Source organism: Astyanax mexicanus, chromosome 19 (assembly GCF_023375975.1).
Source record: "Astyanax mexicanus isolate ESR-SI-001 chromosome 19, AstMex3_surface, whole genome shotgun sequence".
Lineage (NCBI taxonomy): Eukaryota > Metazoa > Chordata > Actinopteri > Characiformes > Acestrorhamphidae > Astyanax > Astyanax mexicanus.
In genome coordinates, this window is record NC_064426.1 from 16,353,849 (window position 1) to 16,376,593 (window position 22,745).

The window sequence follows — 22,745 nt, forward strand, 5'->3', positions numbered from 1 at the left end:
TTTTCTAGTTCCCTGTTTAGTTTTCTTGTCTACTCCCTTGCCCTGTCTAGTTTAGTTATTCTTATTATCTCTTGTTTGTTTTATTTATGTTCTCTAGTCTCCCTAGTTTGTTTCGCTGTTCTTTGTTTATTTGTTTATTTACTTATTTAATAAATTTCTCGCCATACCTGCACATACGTCCGCCTCCTCGTCTCTCTGCCTGGGTCAACCCTGACATTTACCGTCGTCACTCTGGACGTATTTAGTCATTTCTGGTGAGTAACAATCTGTACTTTTATTTTTTTATGAGCAATTGATAACAAAATATGGCTAGGAAAAACTTAAGTTAGTGAGACAGCTAACTATTAGTTTAACTATTAGTAGTTAAATATTAACTGGCTGCAGCGTTAGCAGCTATATCTCCTATAATGAAGTTACTTTTAAAATAACCATGATGAATAAGTAAAACATTAACGTAAATATTTATAGAGGCCCTTTCCATTTGGGAATTTAAAGCAGAAGCAGGACACACACACACACACATATATATATATATTGTGTGTGTTTGTTTTATATTATATAACCTAATGCTGCATATCAAAGAGCTATCTACATCAGTTTTCTCATGTACTTGGCCCTGTACATTGCTGTGGTGCTGCCTTAGTAGTGGCAGGCCATGAAAACAAATAATAAATAATTCGAGACCAAATCAACTTGATCTCCAGTATATTAAAGACATCTGATAGGTCAATGTAGATTAAGACTGAAGACTTTACCAATTTATTTACAAAAGAACAAAATCGAATTTTGTCGTTTTATAATACTGCCATGTTATTAACATGTTTTGTGTCATGGTTTCCTTGTAGACACCATCTCAGCTGCATTCTAAATAAGGTAAGATGTTACTGAATGTAATGGAAAATTGTGTCCAGATTATTATTTGTTTTATCAGTAATATGTACGTCTTGTTTATAGTGGAAAGGATAAAAAGGTTGTGTTGCAGCAATAGCCCGTAACAGTACATTCCATAAGCTGTCCTTTTCTAACAATGTATTTTCATGTATAGGAACAAACTAGAGCTGGGTGATATGGCCCAAAAAATAAATCTTCGATTTTTAAAAAATAAATCAGATTTTCGATTTAAATCGATTATTTTTCCCCTACTAAAAATCTAATTAAAGATGATAAAGAAATGTTTAAAAACTATTTTTTATTTATTTAGTTTTCACTTAAATGTCCCCCATGTGGTTAAAGTGCAACCAGAAACAAGCAAAAAAATAACAATTGTAAGCTGTGAGAACATCTAGTAACTTTTCGAAAGCTTTCTCCAACATAATTTAGGTACTGACACTATGCACCCTCAAACTTAAAAAATAAATAAATAAACCCACCCTCAAAAAACAAATAGAAAGAAATAAAATGGTGCCCTTTTTTTAAAAAAAACGTACAAAATAGAAAACAAGTACAATTTAATATGCTTTTAAGCTGCAGTTCCTCATCCAACCACTAGTCTTTACACCAGTCACAGAGTTGCAGCCCAGCCACGGGCTACAGGCAAAGAGCGTCTGTAGTCTGCAGCGTTTTTACTGTTTCTGCAGTTCATATGTAGGAAATAAAGGTTTTAACCCTACTAACCGGATAATACAGTTCACTAAAGTTCATCTTTCAGCCCAACCAGCTAACAGCAGCAGTTTAAAGCAGCCGTCACGGAGTCACTGCTGGGATTACATTATAAACAGGTCAGTTAGCGCTGCTAACCTCAGAATTATATCTACTAGGTTTAGTGGTTAAACTGTTAAAGGGATACTGAAGACTATTAAAGGCTATTGGAGGTTATTGAAAGGGTTATTGGGGGCAGAAATATAAACAGCCTTTACTGATAAGTGATTCACGTCCTCGTCCCTCGCTGCTGTGAAACTGTGACCTGGCTTTTTCCGTGCTGTACTGTTGATTAACATCATTAAAACAGATTCCGCTCTTTCTAAACTACTTAAGAATTTAGTTAACGTTAAAAGCTCTGTTTTATTGCTGTAACGTTACTTACTAAAAATATGGAGTTTAAATCAGATTCACGCTCTTAATTACAGTTTATGAGGGCGGAGAGAGTCAGGCTGGATTTTTTTGCCCAAATAAGCTCTAGCTGGAGCGTTAGATTAACGTTACTGTTGTTCTTATTAAAATAGTGTATTATCTATATATTAACAGTAAGTGAGATATTTTAAGCAGTAAGCTGTCTCAGAAAAAAGGCGGCTAATGTTACACATTCCTGTGGTATTGACATATAAATATACAAATTCTTGTTTCTAATAAATATTTATATTTATTTTTTATAACTTATAACATTATCTCTCATGAAAAGCATTTATTTTGGTCAGCGCGGGCGGGAGGGAGGTGTGGGGGTGCGCACGGGAGAGAGGGGATGGGCTAAGCTCACTCTGAAGTACGGGAGCCCACAGGGGAGCGTCGGTGGTGAAAATTAAAACTCAGAGAAAAACGATTTTCATAAAAACACATCGTCCTTAACTGTAAATTCAAATTAATCGATAAAATCAATTAATCGCACAGCTCTAGAACAAACATATTGGTTGGTTATGCAAAGAATATGTTTCTCTGTCTGTCTGTCTGTCTGTCTGTCACCCTGTTCAGGATGTTTCTTGCCTTCCACTCTGAATGCTGGGATGGGCTAAAGCACCCCCTGCAACCCAGAATGATTTTTGATGGGTCAGAAGATGAGTGAGTATGTCTGTTTTAAGTTGTCAATTTATTAAGAGGAAATTGTACATACAAATATCTAATAAGCACCATGAGATGGGCAAAATGTTTCCTATTTAGGCATGTGCATAAATCAAGAGTATTTCACATTGTATTATTTCCCAATATTCATATTATATAAAACAAACTCCCCAGTAGCTACAGTGCCCTCCATAATTATTGGCACCCCTGGTTAAGATGTGTTCTTTAGCTTCTCATAAATTGAGTTTTGTTCAAAATAATATAGGACCACGATGGGAAAAAAAGTAAAGTCCAACCTTTAACTCAAGTAAATTTTAAGGGGGAAATAAAATCCCTGACTAAGAAATAATTATTCTTCATAAAATCACCTGTTCCACAATTATTGGCACCCCTAACAATTCTTAGGAAATAAATTTAATAAAAGTATTTCTGTCACTTCTACAGTAGTTTACGAAGTTGATCAGAGTATGTAGGAACATTTAATTAGTAATTCACAACTTCCTGTTTCCCTGGGGTATAAATATGACGTGACACAGAGGCCATTTATCTTCAACATGGGAAAGACAAAGGAACATACCATTCAAGTGAGGCAGATGTGTGTTGACCTTCACAAGTCAGGCAATGGCTACAAGAAAATCGCTACTCGCCTACACCTGTCCATATCTACTGTCAGAGGAATTATTAAGAAGTTTAAAACAACTGGAACAGTGGTAAACAAGCCTGGACGAGGACGCAAGTTTATTTTGCCACCACGCACAGTGAGGAGGATGATAAGAGAAATAAAAAGTTCTCCAAAGCTCACTGTTACAGAATTGCAACAAATGGTAGCTTCTTGGGGTCACAAAGTCTCCAAAACAACCATCAGGCGCTATCTACATGCCAACAAGCTGTTTGGGAGGCATGCACGGAAGAAACCATTTCTCACTCACAATCATAAACGCAAACGTTTGGAGTTTGCTAAGCGGTACTGGGACTTCAACTGGGACCGTGTGCTTTGGTCAGATGAAACAAAGATAGAGCTTTTTGGCAACAAATGCTCTAAGTGGGTCTGGCGTAACACAAGAGCTGAGTATGCAGAAAAGCACCTCATGCCCACTGTGAAATACGGCGGGGGATCAGTGATGCTGTGGGCCTGTTTCTCTTCTAAAGGCCATGGGAACCTTGTTAGGGTGCATGGCATCATGAATGCTCTAAAATACCAGGACATTTTAAAACAAAATCTGGTGGCTTCTGCCCGAAAGCTGAAGATGGGTCGTCACTGGGTCTTTCAGCAAGATAATGACCCTAAACATGTGGCCAAATCTACACAGAAATGGTTCACCGCACACAGAATCAAGTTCCTCCCATGGCCATCTCAGTCCCCAGACCTCAACCCCATTGAAAACCTGTGGGGTGAGCTGAAGAGGAGAGTGCAGAGGAGAGGACCCAGGTCGTTGGATGATTTAGAGAGAATGTGCAAAGAGAAATGGTCAAAGATCCCTCTTTCTGTATTCTCCCATCTTGTGAAACATTACAGGAGAAGATTAGGTGCTGTTTTGTTGGCAAAAGGGGGTTGTACAAAGTATTAACATCAGGGGTGCTAATAATTGTGGCACACATGATTTGATGTTAAATAATTATTTCTTAATGTGGGATTTTTTTCCTACTGAATAAATTCACTTGAGTTAAAGGTTGTATTTTACTCTTTTTTTCCATCGTGGTCCTATATTATTTTGAACAAAACTCAATTTATGAGAAGCTAAAGAACACATCTTAACCAGGGGTGCCAATAATTATGGAGGGCACTGTATATCACAACCAAAAGTACGTAATAGCTTAAAGTGTACCATACCGTATTTAATACAACTGACCATGCGGTTACACAGAGATTTTAAGTGAAACACTACCCCCTACTGGCCAAAACGTATAATACACAGAATATAACATACCATTGCGAAAGAGAACAATGATTAATGTCAGTGAGAGGGCACAGCGTAGAAACGCCTAAGATAATATACAATATAATACTAATAAAAACATATCTTTCAGTAGCTAGACCATGTAAACAGCACATTAGCTAGCTAGCTGACACTAGCTAATTGACTAGCATCCCCTTACCTCGACATAAATCCCCCTTTACAACTACAGCACAACACCAAAACTAAACTAAAATTAATTCTAACACTACTACATTCAACTTGTACTCTGACAGAATACAATAGGTTTTTCCGAGTTGTATATGTATGCTGCACATTAAACTATTGTGCAGCCCCATTGTCTGCAATAGCTAAGAAAAGAAAACCCTTAGAAAAACGATCGGCTAACGAGTCTGATTTTACTTAGAACTCAGGTAAAGTTCATATTTTCTACAACTAAGGCTGTATCTCTAAAAACATTTGGTCCTTTGAGCTTTAGAGCTGCAAATTTGACTGGAGAAGTTCTCTGCTGCAGTGTTGTTAGCCAATCAGAGGCGACATGTTAGCATATATAAATATGAGCTAGAGCTGAAATCCTGTCCTTCTTCAGAGAGCTCTAAAGCAGGGTTATACAGAAACACCAGAGCACTTTTTTCACTTAAAATGGCTCACATAGTGTTTATTCATAGTAGAGACCACAACTAGACATTTTAAAATCCATGAAAAAATGTCAGAATGAGACCTTTAAATCTAGAACTTGTCTCCGTTGTAATAAAATAACCACACACTAGACAGTATTCCTAATAATCAGCCTTCCACAGTGCTGCCGTTATGTTATCAAGGTACATTAATGTTAATCTCATTGATTTATCATAAGTTAAATTTACCTGGTCTTTGCTCCGCCGCTCCATTCCAGGTGTCACCGTCCTTTTTTTTCTTGTAAGTTGTCACACTTTTTCCTTGCCGCTTCCATATTCCTGCTCCTCAACTAAAACCTTTGCCTCCTCCGCCTTCTTCCTGTGAGTGGGGGATGTACTAAACGCGTTGTTTCACATTAAAAATAGTCACCGCAAAATACTGGTCTTCGAGTTTTAAAATTAAACAATTCATCAAGGTACAGAAAATTTCTTTTCTTTTCTTTTCTTTTTTTTTTTTAAATATTGAGTAACTCCAAATTACTCGAGAAATCGTTTCACCCTTAGTATTTAGTACAAAATTAATTGAAAAATGTAAGGTGTGAGCACTAATGTCCCTCTCTCTTTAGAGGTAAAATTGAAAGGAACTACTTTTCCCATAGATATTTCATAGTCTGTATGGCCTACAGGTGGTCGGTCGCTGCTGTGCATGAGGTAATATAATAGGAATTAAACAGCCATGGGCTCTCCATTCAGCACAGCAATGTTACCTGTATGATAATGTTGATGGTGCTGTTTAAGGCACCATCAACATTTTATTTATTATTTTATTTAACATTGATGTTTTGCATGCTAAATTGATTACAAATGTGCAAAGGATCTTAGAATTTCTGTACACATGTTAATTAACATATTTTTTCCCCCTATTTTTACAGATGATGCAGTGACCACTGATTTAATGATTGCTAACAAGATCCTTGAGTGGAACTATCATGTCTTCAAAGACTGGATTCTTGGAATTTTTGTCCATCACATGATACCTTTGAAGATGGCTGACATTCATGATGAACTGTATTTAGTAATGGCTATGGTTGAGTGAATTGAGATTTGAAATATGTGCAGTGCATATATGCATTCTACAAATGAATGAGGTAGAAATTGGTCCTGTTTGTCCTGTTCCTGTTATTTTGGATGCACATTTATTATAAAAGTTTACAAATGGGGTGTAGGGGTGTAAATAAATATTGATCTTTAATGTGGTTTGCAATTGTGATCTACTGTGTCAATTTTGTAAAAAAGTATCATTTAATTTAAAAATTATATTATCTATTTTATCTATATAATATTGCATTGTGATCAGGTTTCTAGATAGCTGTACATTTGTCTTTGGATCCCACTGTTCTGATTTGTTAAATTTTTACCGAATGTTTATACAATGATGGCATTATTATAATTAATTTGGAGTCTATTGTAAAACAACCCCCATATTGTAATCTGTATCATATCACCGCCATAGTAACCCTTTTCTTTTGTCAGTTGTCATGATTTGTTTCAACTGTAAAATATGTGAAAAATAAAGATTGAAAATATACATTGTTGAGCATGTATTTGGTTAATTACTTATGTTATTTTTTTTTAAATGTATTTAACCAGTAGGATACAGTACTGTAACAGTGAAAGCTTGTGGAAAACAGTACATTGTAATAGTAGACATGTCATTTAAAGGTTACCATCTGTAAATGTATAGAATAAAGGCACTTATTGACAAATTTACAAGATTTAAAATACAGTAAAATTATTTTTTTTCCTTTAAAAAGCTGTAATTTGACATTTATCATCTGTAAATGTATAGAATAAAACCACTTATTGACGGGTTACAAGATTTAAAATACAGTAAAATTTATTTCTTTTACTCAAAAAAGCTGTAATTTGAAGTTTATCATCTGTAAATGTAAAGAATAAAGCCACTTATTGACAAAGTACAAGATTTAAATGAAAGTAAAAATATTTTTTTTTACTTTAAAAACCATGTAATTTGACATTTCTATGCTGTAAATTGCTTGAATAATTCTCTCAAGTAACATAATTATACCATTATTTAATTGATGTCAACCTTCAGATAACAGACTTGTATTAATGTAATGTATTAATGCAGTATTTTATAGGTTATTTTAACATTTTAGGAATGTTTAACAACAGAAAAAAACATGTAATTTACTATTCTTTGACTGTAAAATTACAGAGAACATATACAAGAAAAAGCTGTAATTTTACAAGAAGTCGTTGTTAAATTAGGTACAGTAATTTCCTGTAATTTTATGGTAATTGTTTGGCAACTTTTGCTGCCAGACATTCTACCGTTTTTTTACATTTTTTTTTTTTTTACAGTGTACAGTAAAGGTGCAAAGCAGCAGAGCTACCACAAAAATTAATCCCCAACAGGCCTTAACCCTTACAGATCTACACTGGATTAAGGTTATAATTACTGTATACTTACAAAAATGGACAAAAACAAATAAATTATTAAAAATTAGTCACTATTAAGAGCTAATAGTTTTACAAATACCCCCAACATCAACACTTGGTTTGGGCTGCATGGTGCTGGTATAAAGCTGCCAGAGCTTTATACTGAAGCAGGACCAGGATCAGTCAGACGGCTCTTCGTCCCTCACACAATAAACCTGTAGAAAAGAGCGATCTAACCCAAAAGAGGGAGGGAAAAAAGAGAAGAAGAAAATAAAATGAAACCTCTCCTATTATAAAAACTCTACAAATAATGTGACAAATTAAATGTGGTTGATTCCAAAATGTAAAGTACTTTTTTATCTTGAGAGACAACACACAGAATATTACAGAAGTCCTGCATGATGATTCATAATCAAGTTTACATGGTGGATATTGTGGCTAACAGCTGCTCTTTCTTTATGTATCTGTGATTGGCATTTGATAGAAGTCCTCAAGAATATCAGACAAATTTATAAATATTTATCTCATGTTATGAACAAGAAATTCAAGTAAATATTGAAAGGTAAGTCATCATATGTTTCATTCTTACAAGTTTAATACATATGTAATTGATTTTCTACATTAGCTATAAAGCACATTAGGGGCAAATAAAAAAAAACAAATAAGATATTTCTTACCTATAACAGTAAATTCCACAGAGCTGCTCCGTGGAGAGCTGAATTCACGACTGGAGACTCGTGTCTGGTACTGGCAGTAGTAAGAACCTTCATTAGCAAAGTCTACTTTGGGAAAACTGAAGGTGACAGAGGTTCCACTCTTTGTCTGAATAACAGACCCAGAACCTGTTTTTAGATTGAAGGATCCTCCTGTGTGTTGAGTTTCTACAGAGCAGGTGATGTCAACTCTCTCTCCCCATGTGACCTGGTTGGTGGTGCTGAGAGAGATGTGAGGAGTGGGTAGAGTCACTGCAAAACATCATTTGAAACACTTAATGTTTGTCCTGCAATTTTTCGTTTATACATATCATACCCCGCACCAGTGGACAGGGCATGATACCATTTTCACTTCCCTTTCCACCAACCACACTCGAAAACAGAGTCTGTTTCTGAGAGTTTTTAACATGATTAAGAAATGTTGAAAGTGAACACTGCATGCCACCACGAATATCAGAGATTTACTACTTTACTAATGTCACTTAGGGTGCTTTCTCACCTGCCTCGTTTGGTCCGGACTTTCGGACTTTTCAGTTTGGTCCGAACCAAAGTAGCAGGTGTGAAAGGGGACTTGAACCACGGTCCGGACCAAAGGACCAGATTTTGGTCTGACCAAGAGAGGTGGTCTCGGCCCGGATCTTCTGAACCATGGTCCGGCTCGCCTGCAGTGTGAAAGCGCTTTTCTGAACTTTCGGACCAATTAGAGGAAGCTGAGCAGGCGTTCCTCAACAACGGCAGCAGAAGAAGAAAAATAACCAACTACTACTGACTGCAGCCTGAGGGAAGGCGGAGTTGGAGGTCCAGCAGGTCCAGTCCCACCCACTTTGTCCACGGCACGCCTCGTCAGTCTCGCAAGCTTGTAGTGTATACACAGTATTTAAGCCAGACACATCATATTTAAAGTCCGCTAACATTGTTTACTTCCGTTCAGCGGCGGAGCTAAGACATGATGCTGACAAAGTGGGCAGGACTGGACGACATGACGCTAACAAAGTGGGTGGAGCTGGACGCACTGGACGTCCAACTCCGCCTTCCTGCAGGCTGCAGTCAGTACCCTCTCAAAATAACCGGAAAAGCACGTTCGTTTGGTGAATTTGAACTAACCTAGAGTACTGTGCCAGAAGCTGCTGCTGCTGGTATTAAAACCACAATAGCAGCTCTACTATGGAGAAAAAATGAATCTGTTCATTAATTTTATCTTAAACCTGGAAAGGCTTTCCAACGAATGAACCACCCGCTGAATTGTCAACACGCCAACGTCAGACGCATGTCCTTCTAAAACCAATCAGAGTCAAGTTAAGGAAACGCATCGATATGTAAGTAATGATTAAAGGATGTAGGAGTATCACACAAAGGTCTTTGGTGCGCTCCCTAAACTGCAGTGTGAAAACAAAAATAAGCGGACCAAATATATACAATGTAGCAAACACATGAACCCCGGTTCGGACCACGGTCCGGACTTTCAGGTGTAAAAGCACCCTTAAAAACATCAGCCTGTAATAAACACACTGTATGTCCAAATCATAGTGAACACCCCTTTATAATTAATAAATTCAGTTACATTTAAGCTAGTATAGTGGTACAGAAGTATTGCCAAAAGATCAGGATTATCTGGATAATCCTTCCAATGCAAAGCTTGGGCTATAAGTCTATGGAGCACCCCAGCACTAAGCAGTAAAACTATTGTCCACTCAATGCATCAAACCAATTTATTTACTGTACTACTCGACTCTAAATATTTCAGGTTTGATGTACATGTTTATGTGAGTATGCACATACATATTTGCTTAAAAATGTGTGCTTTTTAGAGTGAAAAATTGAGCTTAAATCAGATGGATGTGGCAATCTTGTCATGAAAAAAACTTTAAGCATTTCCTGCTCTCAAAGACTTTTTGTAGAACAGCTCTTGATGGAATGAAGACAGTTGAGAGATTTTTTTTTTTTTTAGAAAACAGTGGTTTAGTGCAGTGTTCACAAAAGATGAATGGATAAGGAAACATTTCTCAGAAAAGCCGACAGGACATGTTATGAACGAGAAATACAAGTAAATATTGAAAAATACAGGTTTTAGACAATGAAACTGAAACATCTGTCATTTTAGTGTGGGAGTTTTCAGGGCTAAATTGGAACAGCCTGGTCGGCAATCTTCATTAATTGCACATTGCACCAGTAAGAGCAGAGTGTGAAGGTTCAATTAGCAGGGTAAGAGCACAGTTTTGCTCAAAATATTGCAATGCACACAACATTATAGGTGAAATACCAGAGTTCAAAAGAGGACAAATTGTTGGTGCATGTCTTGCTGGCGCATCTGTGACCAAGACAGCAAGTCTTTGTGATGTATCAAGAGCCATGGTATTCAGGATAATGTCAGCATACCACCAAGAAGGACCAACCACTGTCACGTCTGGTGCTGTTAGCTCCTCTGCCCCTCCACACCAAACTCTAACGGAGGTTCTCAGGTTAACAACTACACTACCCAGAATGCACCACCCGCTGACATCACGCACTCACCTGATCACGTAACACCTCACCTGCTTCCTCCAGGAAGTCCCGAATACTGATTACTGACACTATAAAGGTGCACGCCAAACAGACTACCACGCCGCGTATTGTAGGTTATCCTCGTACAAAGCGTTACTTATCGATTGTCTCTGTTTACTTTGTGTATGACCTTGCTTTTGTTTTCTCGACGCCGATTCTTGCCTCTGTCTTTGATATTGGATTGTTTGTGTATGACCTGGACTGTACTTTCACCACCGCCTCTTGGATTATCTCTGATACTGGATTGCTTGTGTATGAACTCCGGACTGTCTCTCGTTTATGGTATGGTTTTGTCTTCATTGCTCTGTCTACTGGTGATCACCCTTATTTCTGTATCGACCCTGATTACATCTGTTTATACTTATAATAAACATACATTGTTTTTATCAGTATCTGCGCTTGTCTGCTATTCTGTTCTGACCATGACAGAATACGCGGCCAAACTAAATCAGATAGCGGATACTGAGGCTATTAAATCTGGTCTAGCCAACCAAGGGAGGCTACTCGGTCAGCACCAGCAAACGCTCGCTGGTGTGACCCAAGCTGTTTCTGAGCTAGCCCGCCAGCAAACCACGCAGCAGCAACAACTAGCTGAGTTGCTAGCTCACCTCAGAGGCGTAACTGAGCCTAGCCCTAGCCCGTTAGCTGCCCCCAGTATGCCCAACGCTAACTCTTCTGTGCCTGGATTTTCTGTCTCTAAACCGGAGTTGTTTGATGGGGATCCAGAAAAATGCAGCGGTTTTCTTTTACAATGCTCCGTGTTTTTCAGTAATTCACCGCCTACAACCGATAAAGCTAAGATCGGTTTCATTATCTCCCGGCTTTCTGGTAAGGCACTCGAGTGGGCTACAGCTATTTGGGAAGACCTTTCTGGGGCTAGTTACACTGACTTTTTGGCTACTTTCCGCTCAGTTTTTGATCATTCGCGGTATGGACAGTCTAATGGAGAACTTTTGCTGGCTCTTAAGCAAGGTCAGAAGCCGGTGGCTTCCTACGCTTTGGAGTTTCGCACTCTCGCAGCTGGTAGTGGAAGGAATAACGCTGCCTTGATTAACGTGTTTAGATGCGGACTTAATCCAGATATACAGAGGGAATTAGCCTGCAGAGATGATTCTCTGACCCTGGATCAGCTCATTTCACTGTCGATCCGGTTGGATCAACTTCTCTCGTGCCGACCCAAGACCAATCCTCGCACTCAAAACACTCCTGTATCTCTGCCCCGCGCTCCCACACCAGAGAAAGCTGCGCCGCCTGCCCCAGAGCCCATGGACATCCGGAAAACCCGGCTAACTCCAGAGGAGCGACAGCGTCGAATCCGGCTTCGCCTATGCCTTTATTGTAGGGAGGCCGGGCATTTCAAGGCTGAGTGTGGTCTCCTGACCCGACCCGTGAATGCTCCAGCCCTGGGACAGCTGGCTAACGTGGTATGTAAGCATGACACAATCCTTCGTTCTAAATGTTTTTCTCTACCTGTGAATATAGTTTTGCCTGATGGTTTGCTCTCTGTCTCAGCGCTTGTAGATTCCGGGTCGGAAGGGAACTTCATCAGTCTGGACCTGGTTAAGGAGCATAAAGTGCCCACCCGTGAACTTCTACGCCCCCTGTCCATCCATGCTGTTGACGGGAAGACGGTTCGCTCCAAACCGGTCACGCTACAGACATTACCCATCACCCTGCAAGCCAGCGCTCTTCATTTCGAGGAACTGCCACTTTTCGTGCTTCCCTGTACGGAACATCCAGTTATCCTGGGGATGCCATGGCTGAAAACTCACGATCCCACTGTCTCCTGGCGCGATGGGGATATCACGGTTTGGTCTGCTCACTGTCATGAACACTGTTTAGCTTTGGATAGTTTAGTTATTCATTCTACTTCTGTTGAAAGTCCTGAGGTTTCTGATCCCGTTGATATACCCACTGAATATTCAGATTTTTTAGATGTGTTTAGCAAAGAGAATGCTACTAAATTGCCTCCGCATCGTTCTTATGACTGTGCCATCGACCTAGTGGAGGGTGCCACCCTACCCAAAGCTAGAGTCTACCCCCTTACTTTAGATGAGGAGAAAGCTATGAATGATTACGTTACCGAAGCGTTAGCTTAAGGTTTCATTCGGCCGTCAAAGTCCCCTGTCGGTTCTGGGTTCTTCTTTGTGAAGAAAAAGGACGGGGGACTGAGACCTTGTATTGATTATAGAGGGTTAAATGCATAACTAAAAAATTTGCCTACCCATTGCCTCTCATCCCTAGTGCCCTCGAGCAACTACGCACGGCCTCTTACTTCACCAAACTCGATCTCCGCAGTGCATATAATCTGATCCGCATTAGGGAGGGGGACGAGTGGAAAACAGCGTTTACCACTACTAATGGCCACTATGAGTATCAAGTTATGAGTTATGGTCTCGCTAACGCCCCCGCCGTTTTTCAGTCATTTATGAATGACGTATTCAGGGACATGATTCGGAAATACGTAACACTTTTTATAGACGACATTTTGATCTATTCCCCTGATCTCGAATCACATGTCAAGCACGTTCGTTCAGTCCTCCAAAAGCTGTTAGAAAACAATATTTATGCTAAAGCCGAGAAATGCGAGTTCCACCTTCAGAGAGTCGCATTTCTCGGCTATGTCATCAGCTCCCAGGGAGTTCTTATGGATGACTCGAAGGTAGACGCCGTTACTAGTTGGCCTGTTCCCCAATCTATCAAAGACCTCCAACGCTTTTTAGGATTCGCAAATTTTTACAGGCGTTTCATACGCAACTTTAGTGCCATAGCAGCCCCCCTTACAGCGCTAACTAAGAATGCCACCAAAATTCTTAAGTGGTCTCCTGAAGCTGACAAGGCTTTCCAAGAGTTAAAAGCCGCCTTTGTTTCTGCCCCCATCCTCAAACATCCTAATCCGAATCTACCCTTTGTTGTTGAAGTTGATGCTTCTAATACTGGTATCGGAGCAGTTCTCTCCCAACGCAGTGGTTCACCGCCAAAATTACATCCCGTAGCCTTTTTCTCCAAGAAAATGTCACCAGCGGAGCGTAACTATGGGATAGGGGATAGAGAGCTGCTGGCTGTAAAACTAGCTCTAGAAGAGTGACGTCACTGGCTGGAAGGTGCTGCACACCCATTCACCGTTCTCACAGATCACAAGAATCTAGAGTATCTGCGTACAGGTAAACGCCTAAACCCCCGTCAAGCTCGTTGGTCATTGTTTTTCTCCCGTTTTAATTTTTCTATTTCATTTCGTCCTGGTAACCGTAATACTAAGGCTGATGCCTTATCCCGTGTTTTTAGTTCCCCAGACGACACATGCCACGCTTCCGAACCCGAACCCATTCTGCCACCCACTGTTAAAGTAGCAGCTATTAGATGGGAACTAGATGATCTCATTCAGAAAAGTCAAGTTAACACACGAATTCCAGAGGGTTGCCCTCCTCACAAGATTTATGTACCTGAACAGTTTCGCGATCAGCTCATTGGCTGGGCACATGCTGCCCTTACTTCCGGTCATCCAGGTGTTACACGCACGCTACAATTAATCTCAGCTCGGTACTGGTGGGAAACCATGCGAGCTGACGTTCAAACCTTCGTAGTTTCTTGTTCAGTCTGCGCACAATGCAAAACACCCAAAACCCTTCCAGCCGGTAAGCTATGTCCCCTGCCTGTTCCTGAACGACCATGGTCACATATTGCTGTAGACTTTGTTACAGATTTACCTGAATCTGAAGGTTACACAACTATCCTTACAGTGGTAGACAGATTTTCTAGGGGAGTTAAGTTATCCCTTTTCCTGCACTTCCTACTGCTCTTCAGACCGCCCAAGCTATATACACACACATTTTCAGACATTATGGGGTCCCGGAGGACATTTTGTCAGATAGAGGTCCTCAATTTACTTCTCGGGTATGGAAATCGTTTTTTGAACATTTGGGTGTACACGTGAGTCTCACTTCTGGGTTTCACCCCACTAGTAATGGTCAATGTGAGAGAGTTAACCAAGAGTTGGGAAAGTTTTTAAGATTATATTGTTTCAAGCATGCTTCTGAATGGTCACAATACTTGATTTGGGCTGAGATAGCCCAAAACTCCTTAACTAACTCCACGTCTGGTCTCACTCCCTTTCAGTGCATTCTGGGTTATCAGCCTCCATTAGCTCCGTGGACAGCGTCGTCCACTGAGATTCCCGCTGTTGACGACTGGATGAAGCGGAGTGAGCAGGTGTGGGAGGAGACGCATCAACAGATCTCGGAGGTCTTACGGAAATATAAGGAGCAGTCCGACAGACACCGTGGTACCACCCCCCAATACCAACCCGGAGACAGGGTGTGGTTGTCAACCAGGGACTTGAGGTTTGAGGGGGCCTGTAGGAAACTGCTGCCTAAGTATATTGGCCCATTTAAGGTGTTGTCTCAGGTTAACGAGGTGACTTATAAGATTGAGTTGCCAGCTCAGTACAGAGTGCATAACTCGTTCCACGTTTCTCTGCTCAAGCCTCTTGTCCCAGGTCCGCTTGCTGAGGGTGTTCCAGATGACGTGCCGCCCGCGGCTGTGGAGGGGGAGGATTCGTCTACCTATGCGGTTCGTGAGGTGTTGGATTCACGCAGGCGTGGCGGTGTGCTCCAGTACCTCATAGACTGGGAGGGTTACGGCCCTGAGGAGCGTTGCTGGGTTGCCGCCGGTGACGTGCTGGATCCTGCTCTACTGGCCGAATTTCATGCCCGTCACCCTAGTAGGCCTGACACCCCGTGGGCGTCCCAAGCGCTCACTCTCTTCTTCGGCTCCGGTACGTAGGGGTTCCCAGTCTCGCAACCCCGGCCTGCCTGGCACCTCTGAGGCTACGCCTGGTCCTTCCGCCGGTACTCCCTGCCCGTCGGGTGGACGTCGTCGTGGTCGTCCCCGTTCCGGCTCCGTTCCGACTCCCTTGGGGGGAGGTACTGTCACGTCTGGTGCTGTTAGCTCCTCTGTCCCTTCCACACCAAACTCTAACGGAGGTTCTCAGGTTAACAACTACACTACCCAGAATGCACCACCCGCTGACATCACGCACTCACCTGATCACGTGACACCTCACCTGCTTCCTCCAGGAAGTCCCGAATACTGATTACTGACACTATAAAGGTGCACGCCAAACAGACTACCACGCCGCGTATTGTAGGTTATCCTCGTACAAAGCGTTACTTATCGATTGTCTCAGTTTACTTTGTGTATGACCTTGCTTTTGCTTTCTCGACGCCGATTCTTGCCTCTGTCTTTGATATTGGATTGTTTGTGTATGACCTGGACTGTACTTTCACCACCGCCTCTTGGATTATCTCTGATACTGGATTGCTCGTGTATGAACTCTGGACTGTCTCTCGTTTATGGTATGGTTTTGTCTTCATTGCTCTGTCTACTGGTGATCACCCTTATTTCTGTATCAACCCTGATTACATCTGTTTATACTTATAATAAACATACATTGTTTTTATCAGTATCTGCGCTTGTCTGCTATTCTGTTCTGACCATGACAACCACATCCAACAGGATTAACTGTGGATGCAAGAGGAAGCCGTCTGAAAGGGATGTTCGGGTGCTAACCTGGATTGTATCCAAAAAAAAAAACATAAAACCAAGGCTGCCCAAATCACGGCAGAATTCAAAGTGCACCTCAATGCTCCTGTTCTTACCGGAACTGTCCGTCAGGACAACAAATTACTGTGGTCTAAAACCAGGTGTTTCAGTTTCATTGTCCAACCCCTGTAAGTCATAATATAATTTTTCATTCTTACAATTGTAATACATATATAAACTTGTTTTTTCTACATTAGCTATAAAGCACATTAGTGACAAATAAAAAAAATACAAATAAAATATTTCTTACCTGCAACAGTAAAATTCACAGAGCTGCTCCATGGAGAGCTGAAATCTCGACTGGAGACTCGTGTCTGGTACTGGCAGTAGTAAGAACCTTCATGAGCAAAGTCTACTTTGGGAAAACTAAAGGTGACAGAGGTTCCACTCTTTGTCTGAATATCAGACCCAGAACCTGTTTTTAGATTGAAGGATCCTCCTGTGTGTTGAGTTTCTACAGAGCAGGTGATGTCAACTCTCTCTCCCCAGGTAACCTTTTTGATGGTACTGAGAGAGATGCGAGGAGTGGGTAGAGTCACTGGAAAACATCATTTGAAACACTTAATTTTTGTCCTGCAATTTTCCATCTACACATAAACCACGCACCAGTGGACATGGCATGATCCCATTTTTCACTTCCTATTTCACCACCCACACTCAGAAACAGTGTGTTTCCAAGAGTTTTCAACGCATGCCACCATGAATATCAGAGATTTACTACTTTAATAATATCACTTAGAAACATCAGCCTGGGAGGTGGTGATTTAATTGGCAGACAGAGAAAACAGGGTGTCCAGGACCAGAAAGTCGTCCAGCAGGTGCACGACATAGGGAACACCGCACACGTTAAGCAAGATCCAGGACAGAGCCTCAGCTAGACAGTCAAAGGACGTTGGAGAGAGGAAAGGTCCATATCCAGGTCTATGATGCAGGAGTGACAGGTAAACTCGAGATGGACGTCACACGAGGTTGTACATCACAAAGGTGAGGTGTGACTGGGAGGTGCAGTGCCTTGAAAAAGTATTTGGCCCCCTTTAACTTTTCCACCTTTTGCCCCATTTCAGGCTTCATATATACATAAAGATATGAAATTGTAATTTTTTGTGAAGAATCAACAAGTGGGACACAATTGTAAAGTGGAACGAAATTTATTGGATATTTTAAACCTTTTTTAGAAATAAAAAACTGAAAAGTGGGGCATGCAGTATTATATGTATATTTGTGAACCGTTCCATTGTAGATTTTGCTTTATGTTTTGGATCATTGTCTTGTTGGAAGATAAATCTCCGTCCCAGTCTCAGGTCTTTTGCAGACTCCAAAAGGTTTTCTTCCAGATTGGTCTTGTATTTGGCTCCATCCATCTTCCCATCAATTTTAACCATCTTCCCTGTCCCTGCTGAAGAACAGCAGGCCCAAACCATGATGCTGCCACCACCATGTTTCACTTTTGGGATGGTGTGTTCAGGGTGATGAGCAGAGGTGGAAAGTAGCGAATTACATTTACTTACACTACTGTAATTGAGTAGATTTTATGAGTAATTTGTACTTTTTAAAGTAGTTTTTACTCAAGTACATTTTGACACAAGTAATTTACTTCGCTGCATTGGAAAACTCCCCGTTACTGAGTAAAAAATAAATTGCTGGGAAAAAAGCAATTGTCTAAATAAAAAAAAACGAATTGCTGCACAGGCGCAGGTATGCTCGTGCATGAAATAATGAGGCACTGGACAGAGCTGTCAGCTTTCAAAACTTCCACATCAAACCTGCGAAGCTGCTGCTCTGAGATTAGTACCACTTTAGTGGATCTTAAATTGTTGTTTTTGTTAATTTGACTCGGATTCGTGACCAAAGACTTGTGAACGTCTCTGCTGTAGAGTTATGCTACCCATCGATATGTGCTTCTTTACGGCACTGGGCATGCGCCGACCAACAGCTTTTTTTGGATGATTTAATGTTTTCAATGTTAATTGCTTAAATTTTTATTGGAAACATTAAACAATTTTCTTGAATGTTAAAAAACATGTGAATAGCAGTTAAAGCACAGCAATGGCAAGTTAAAAAAAAACTGTAAAACTATAAAAATACGGTTTATAGTCACCTATACGACCATAACCTTTTAACAGTAAAAAAATAGATCATAGAAACCTATGCCACTTGTTCTTAAAAATGTTTTATGCGGTGGTCTAAACAAATACTGCCTGAAAGGTCCAAATTATTATGTGGAATAATAGTTTATTAAAAACGATTTAATTTATGATTTTTTTTTTTACATCAAATAAATAAAAGTAACTATGTAACTTTTACTCCAAGTACATTTTAAATTGAGTCCTTTTTTACTTTTACTGACTTTCTCTTAGTAGATTTGCAGTGGTCTGATACTCCTTTAATTTCAGTATGATCGTTTGCACAGTGCTTCTTGAGATGTTTAAAGCTTGGGAAATCTTTTTGTATCCAAATCCGTCTTTAAACTTCTCCACTACAGTATCTCGGACCTGCCTGGTGTGTTCATTGGTCTTCATGATGCTCTCTGTGCTTTAAACAGAACTCTGAGTCTGTCACAGAGCAGAGCAGGTGCATTTATGCCACTTCACGAATGTGTCCCAGTTGTTGTTGATTCTTCACAAAAAATTAAAATTTTATATCTTTATGTTTGAAGCCTGAAATGTGGCAAAAGTTTGAAAAGTTCAATATATAGGATATATATAGGACCCATGGGCATAGCTTATAATTGAGACGTAATTAATATTTAACAACACTTAGATGCTGTTATTTCTGCAAAGCAGGATCTACTAAATAATGATTTTTCTGTTGGATTGCCAAAATTTACGTACCTGCCTAATTTTGTTTAAAATATTATTGCACGCTCTGTGTAAATCCCGTAAACTTCATTTCACTTCTCAAATATCACTGTGTTCATCTGCTATATGATATATTTAACTAAAATTGCTGATCCAAACAACCAAAAATTTATAAAGGAAATTCATGAAATCTTTTTCATTCCACTGTATGTCCATATATTATACTCATATATTAATAGTCTGTAGAAACATTTCAGGATTAGCTTACTACTGTTAGAGTGATTGTAATGAGGTAATAATTTATGCACTCACCGACAGTGATGTTAACTGTGCTGCTTCTGGATGAAGTGGATGAGCTGCTTCTCTGGTATGAACAGTCACAGCTGTACTGTCCCTGATCTGAGGTATCCACAGTCAATGTAAATGTTGCTGGAGACTGAGTTGTTTGGGTTTGTACTGATACTCCATTTTTATATAAACGGAAGTTTAAAGACATGTAGTTTTGACGGGGAAAAGTACATTTGAACTGAACAGACTCTCCAGGTAAGACAGCAGAGTGGGATGAGATCAGGGTGAGTGTGGGGCTCGGCAGGACATCTGTTAAAGAAAAGTTTGTTACAATATAATATATGTATTTTCTTTGGAGAGTATTATTTTAATACTGCTTCCTTACCTGAGCAGACAACTCCAGCATCTTCCCCATGATTACAGTTATTTATTCCAAGACCGCTGTGAGAGCAACTTGTGAGGGTGATTTCAGTTCCAGAACAACCAACATTATCCAGTAATATTGGTCCACTTCCCTGACCAAAGTGGGCGTTGTCGTGGGTACTGGTAGCTTTGCCACAGGCCATCTGTGAGCACACCACCTCTGCATCTTCCATGCCCCAGTCATCATCACACACTGTTCCCCACTGGCCATTATAGTAGATCTCCACTCTACCACTACACCGACCTCCCCCGTGCACCAGCCTGATGTTGTCTGATTTGTGATATGCAAATAGACAATTTTTTTTTTGTTTTAGTTAACGACATGTTTTCAAGGACGGGATTAAATGTATATTTTATGTTATCTTTTTTATTTTTGATTTTAAACTAAATGGGCTGAAATAATGCAGTAGTGGAAAATGCTATGTATAAAAAACTATGAATCTATAAATACAAGAGTAATGTTAATGTTTTTTAAACATTTAAATTTTGTACCATGGGTTTAGTGTAAAAAGCTACATAAAAAGTTGTCCATGCCCTTTTTGGAGTAAGTTTGTTAGGTCACTCCTGGAAAGGTTCACCATGTTTTCCATTTATAAACATTAGCATTACATAGGGCCTGAATTGTTTGGATAGCTTTTTCCATAAAAAAAAATGAAATCATCATTAAAAAAGAGAGAAGCTACCAGCTGTAAAGAAGCTTTGTTTTTAGCAAATTAAAATACATTTAGGAACTTTTATGGAATGTATAAAACATTACATAAACCAAAATGCAAAATGTGCCTTTGGGCCTGAGCCTGAAATCAAATCAGTATGATCGCTTGCACAGTGCTTCTTGAGATGTTTAAATCTTGGGAAATATTTTTGTATCCAAATCCGTCTTTAAACTTCTCCACTACAGTATCTCGGACCTGCCTGGTGTGTTCATTGGTCTTCATGATGCTCTCTGTGCTTTAAACAGAACTCTGAGTCTGTCACAGAGCAGAGCAGGTGCATTTATACGGAGACTTGATTACCCACAGGTGGTTTCTGTTTATCATCATCAGTCATTTAGGTCAACATTGGATCATTTAGAGATTCTCACTGAATTTCTGCAGTGAGTTTACTTTACTGAAAGTAAAATAATATTGCACGCCCCACTTTTCAGTTTTTTATTTAAAAAAAAAAGTTTAAAATGTCCAATAAATTTTGTTCCACTTCACGAATGTGTCCCACTTGTTGTTGATTCTTCACAAAAAAATTACAATTTTATATCTTTATGTTTGAAGCCTGAAATGTGGCAAAAGTTTGAAAAGTTCAATATATAGGATATATATAGGACCCATGGGCATAGCTTATAATTGAGATGTAATTAATATTTAACAACACTTAGATGCTGTTATTTCTGCAAAAGCAGGATCTACTAAATAATGATTTTTCTGTTGGATTGCCAAAATTTACGTACCTGCCTAATTTTGTTTAAAATATTATTGCACGCTCTGTGTAAATCCCGTAAACTTCATTTCACTTCTCAAATATCACTGTGTTCATCTGCTATATGATATATTTAACTAAAATTGCTGATCCAAACAACCAAAGATTTATAAAGGAAATTCATGAAATCTTTTTCATACCACTGTATGTCCATATATTATACTCACATATTAATAGTCTGTAGAAACATTTCAGGATTAGCTTACTACTGTTAGAGTGATTGTAATGAGGTAATAATATAAAAATGGAATATCAGTACAAACCCAAACATCTCAGTCTCCAGCAACATTTACATTGACTGTGGATACCTCAGATCAGGGACAGTACAGCTGTGACTGTTCATACCAGAGAAGCAGCTCATCCACTTCATCCAGAAGCAGCACAGTTAACATCACTGCCGGTGAGTGCATAAATTATTACCTCATTACAGTCTGTACTGCTGTACTGTCCCTGATCTGAGGTATCCACAGTCAATGTAAATGTTGCTGGAGACTGAGTTGTTTGGGTTTTTACTGAAACTCCATTTTTATATAAACGGATGTTTAAAGACATGTAGTTTTGACGGGGCAAAGTACATTTAAACTGAACAGATTCCCCAGGTAAGACAGCAGAGTGGGATGAGATCAGGGTGAGTGTGGGGCTCGGCAGGACATCTGTTAAAGAAAAGTTTGTTACAATACAGTATATGCATTTTCTTTAAAGAGTGTTTTTTTAATACTACTTTCTTACCTGAGCAGACAACTCCAGCATCTTCCCCATGACCACAGTTATGGTTTCCAAAACCACTGTGAGAGCAACTTGTGAGGGTGATTTCAGTTCCAGAACAACCAACATCATCCAGTAATATTGGTCCACTTCCCTGACCAAAGTGGGCTTGGTTGTGGATACTGGTAGCTTTGCCACAGGCCATCTGTGAGCACACCACCTCTGCATCTTCCATGCCCCAGTCATCATCACACACTGTTCCCCACTGGCCATTATAGTAGATCTCCACTCTACCACTACACCGACCTCCCCCGTGCACCAGCCTGATGTTGTCTGATTTGTGATATGCAAATAGACAATTTTTTTTTGTTTTAGTTAACGACATGTTTTCAAGGACGGGATTAAATGTATATTTTATGTTATCTTTTTTATTTTGATTTTAAACTAAATGGGCTGAAATAATGCAGTAGTGGAAAATGCTATGTATAAAAAACTATG

General features: G+C 39.8%; 1 protein-coding gene and 1 long non-coding RNA gene across 2 annotated transcripts in view; one reads left to right on the plus strand and one right to left on the minus strand.

The window, feature by feature from the left end:
• Positions 1-22,745, minus strand: part of LOC103034334 (uncharacterized) — a 381,713-nt gene that overhangs the window by 353,096 nt on the left and 5,872 nt on the right. Inside the window, exons 3-4 of the mRNA XM_049468281.1 lie at positions 20,035-20,343; positions 19,674-19,958 (exon numbers count right to left, since the gene is read on the minus strand). Of these exons, the coding sequence (XP_049324238.1) occupies positions 19,674-19,958; positions 20,035-20,343 (594 nt within the window). The remainder of the gene's footprint in view (positions 1-19,673; positions 19,959-20,034; positions 20,344-22,745) is intronic.
• LOC111188547 (uncharacterized) lies at positions 216-6,833 on the plus strand. The gene is made up of 4 exons (XR_007427049.1): positions 216-254; positions 846-873; positions 2,626-2,712; positions 6,178-6,833. It is a non-coding gene; the product is annotated as an uncharacterized LOC111188547 (long non-coding RNA).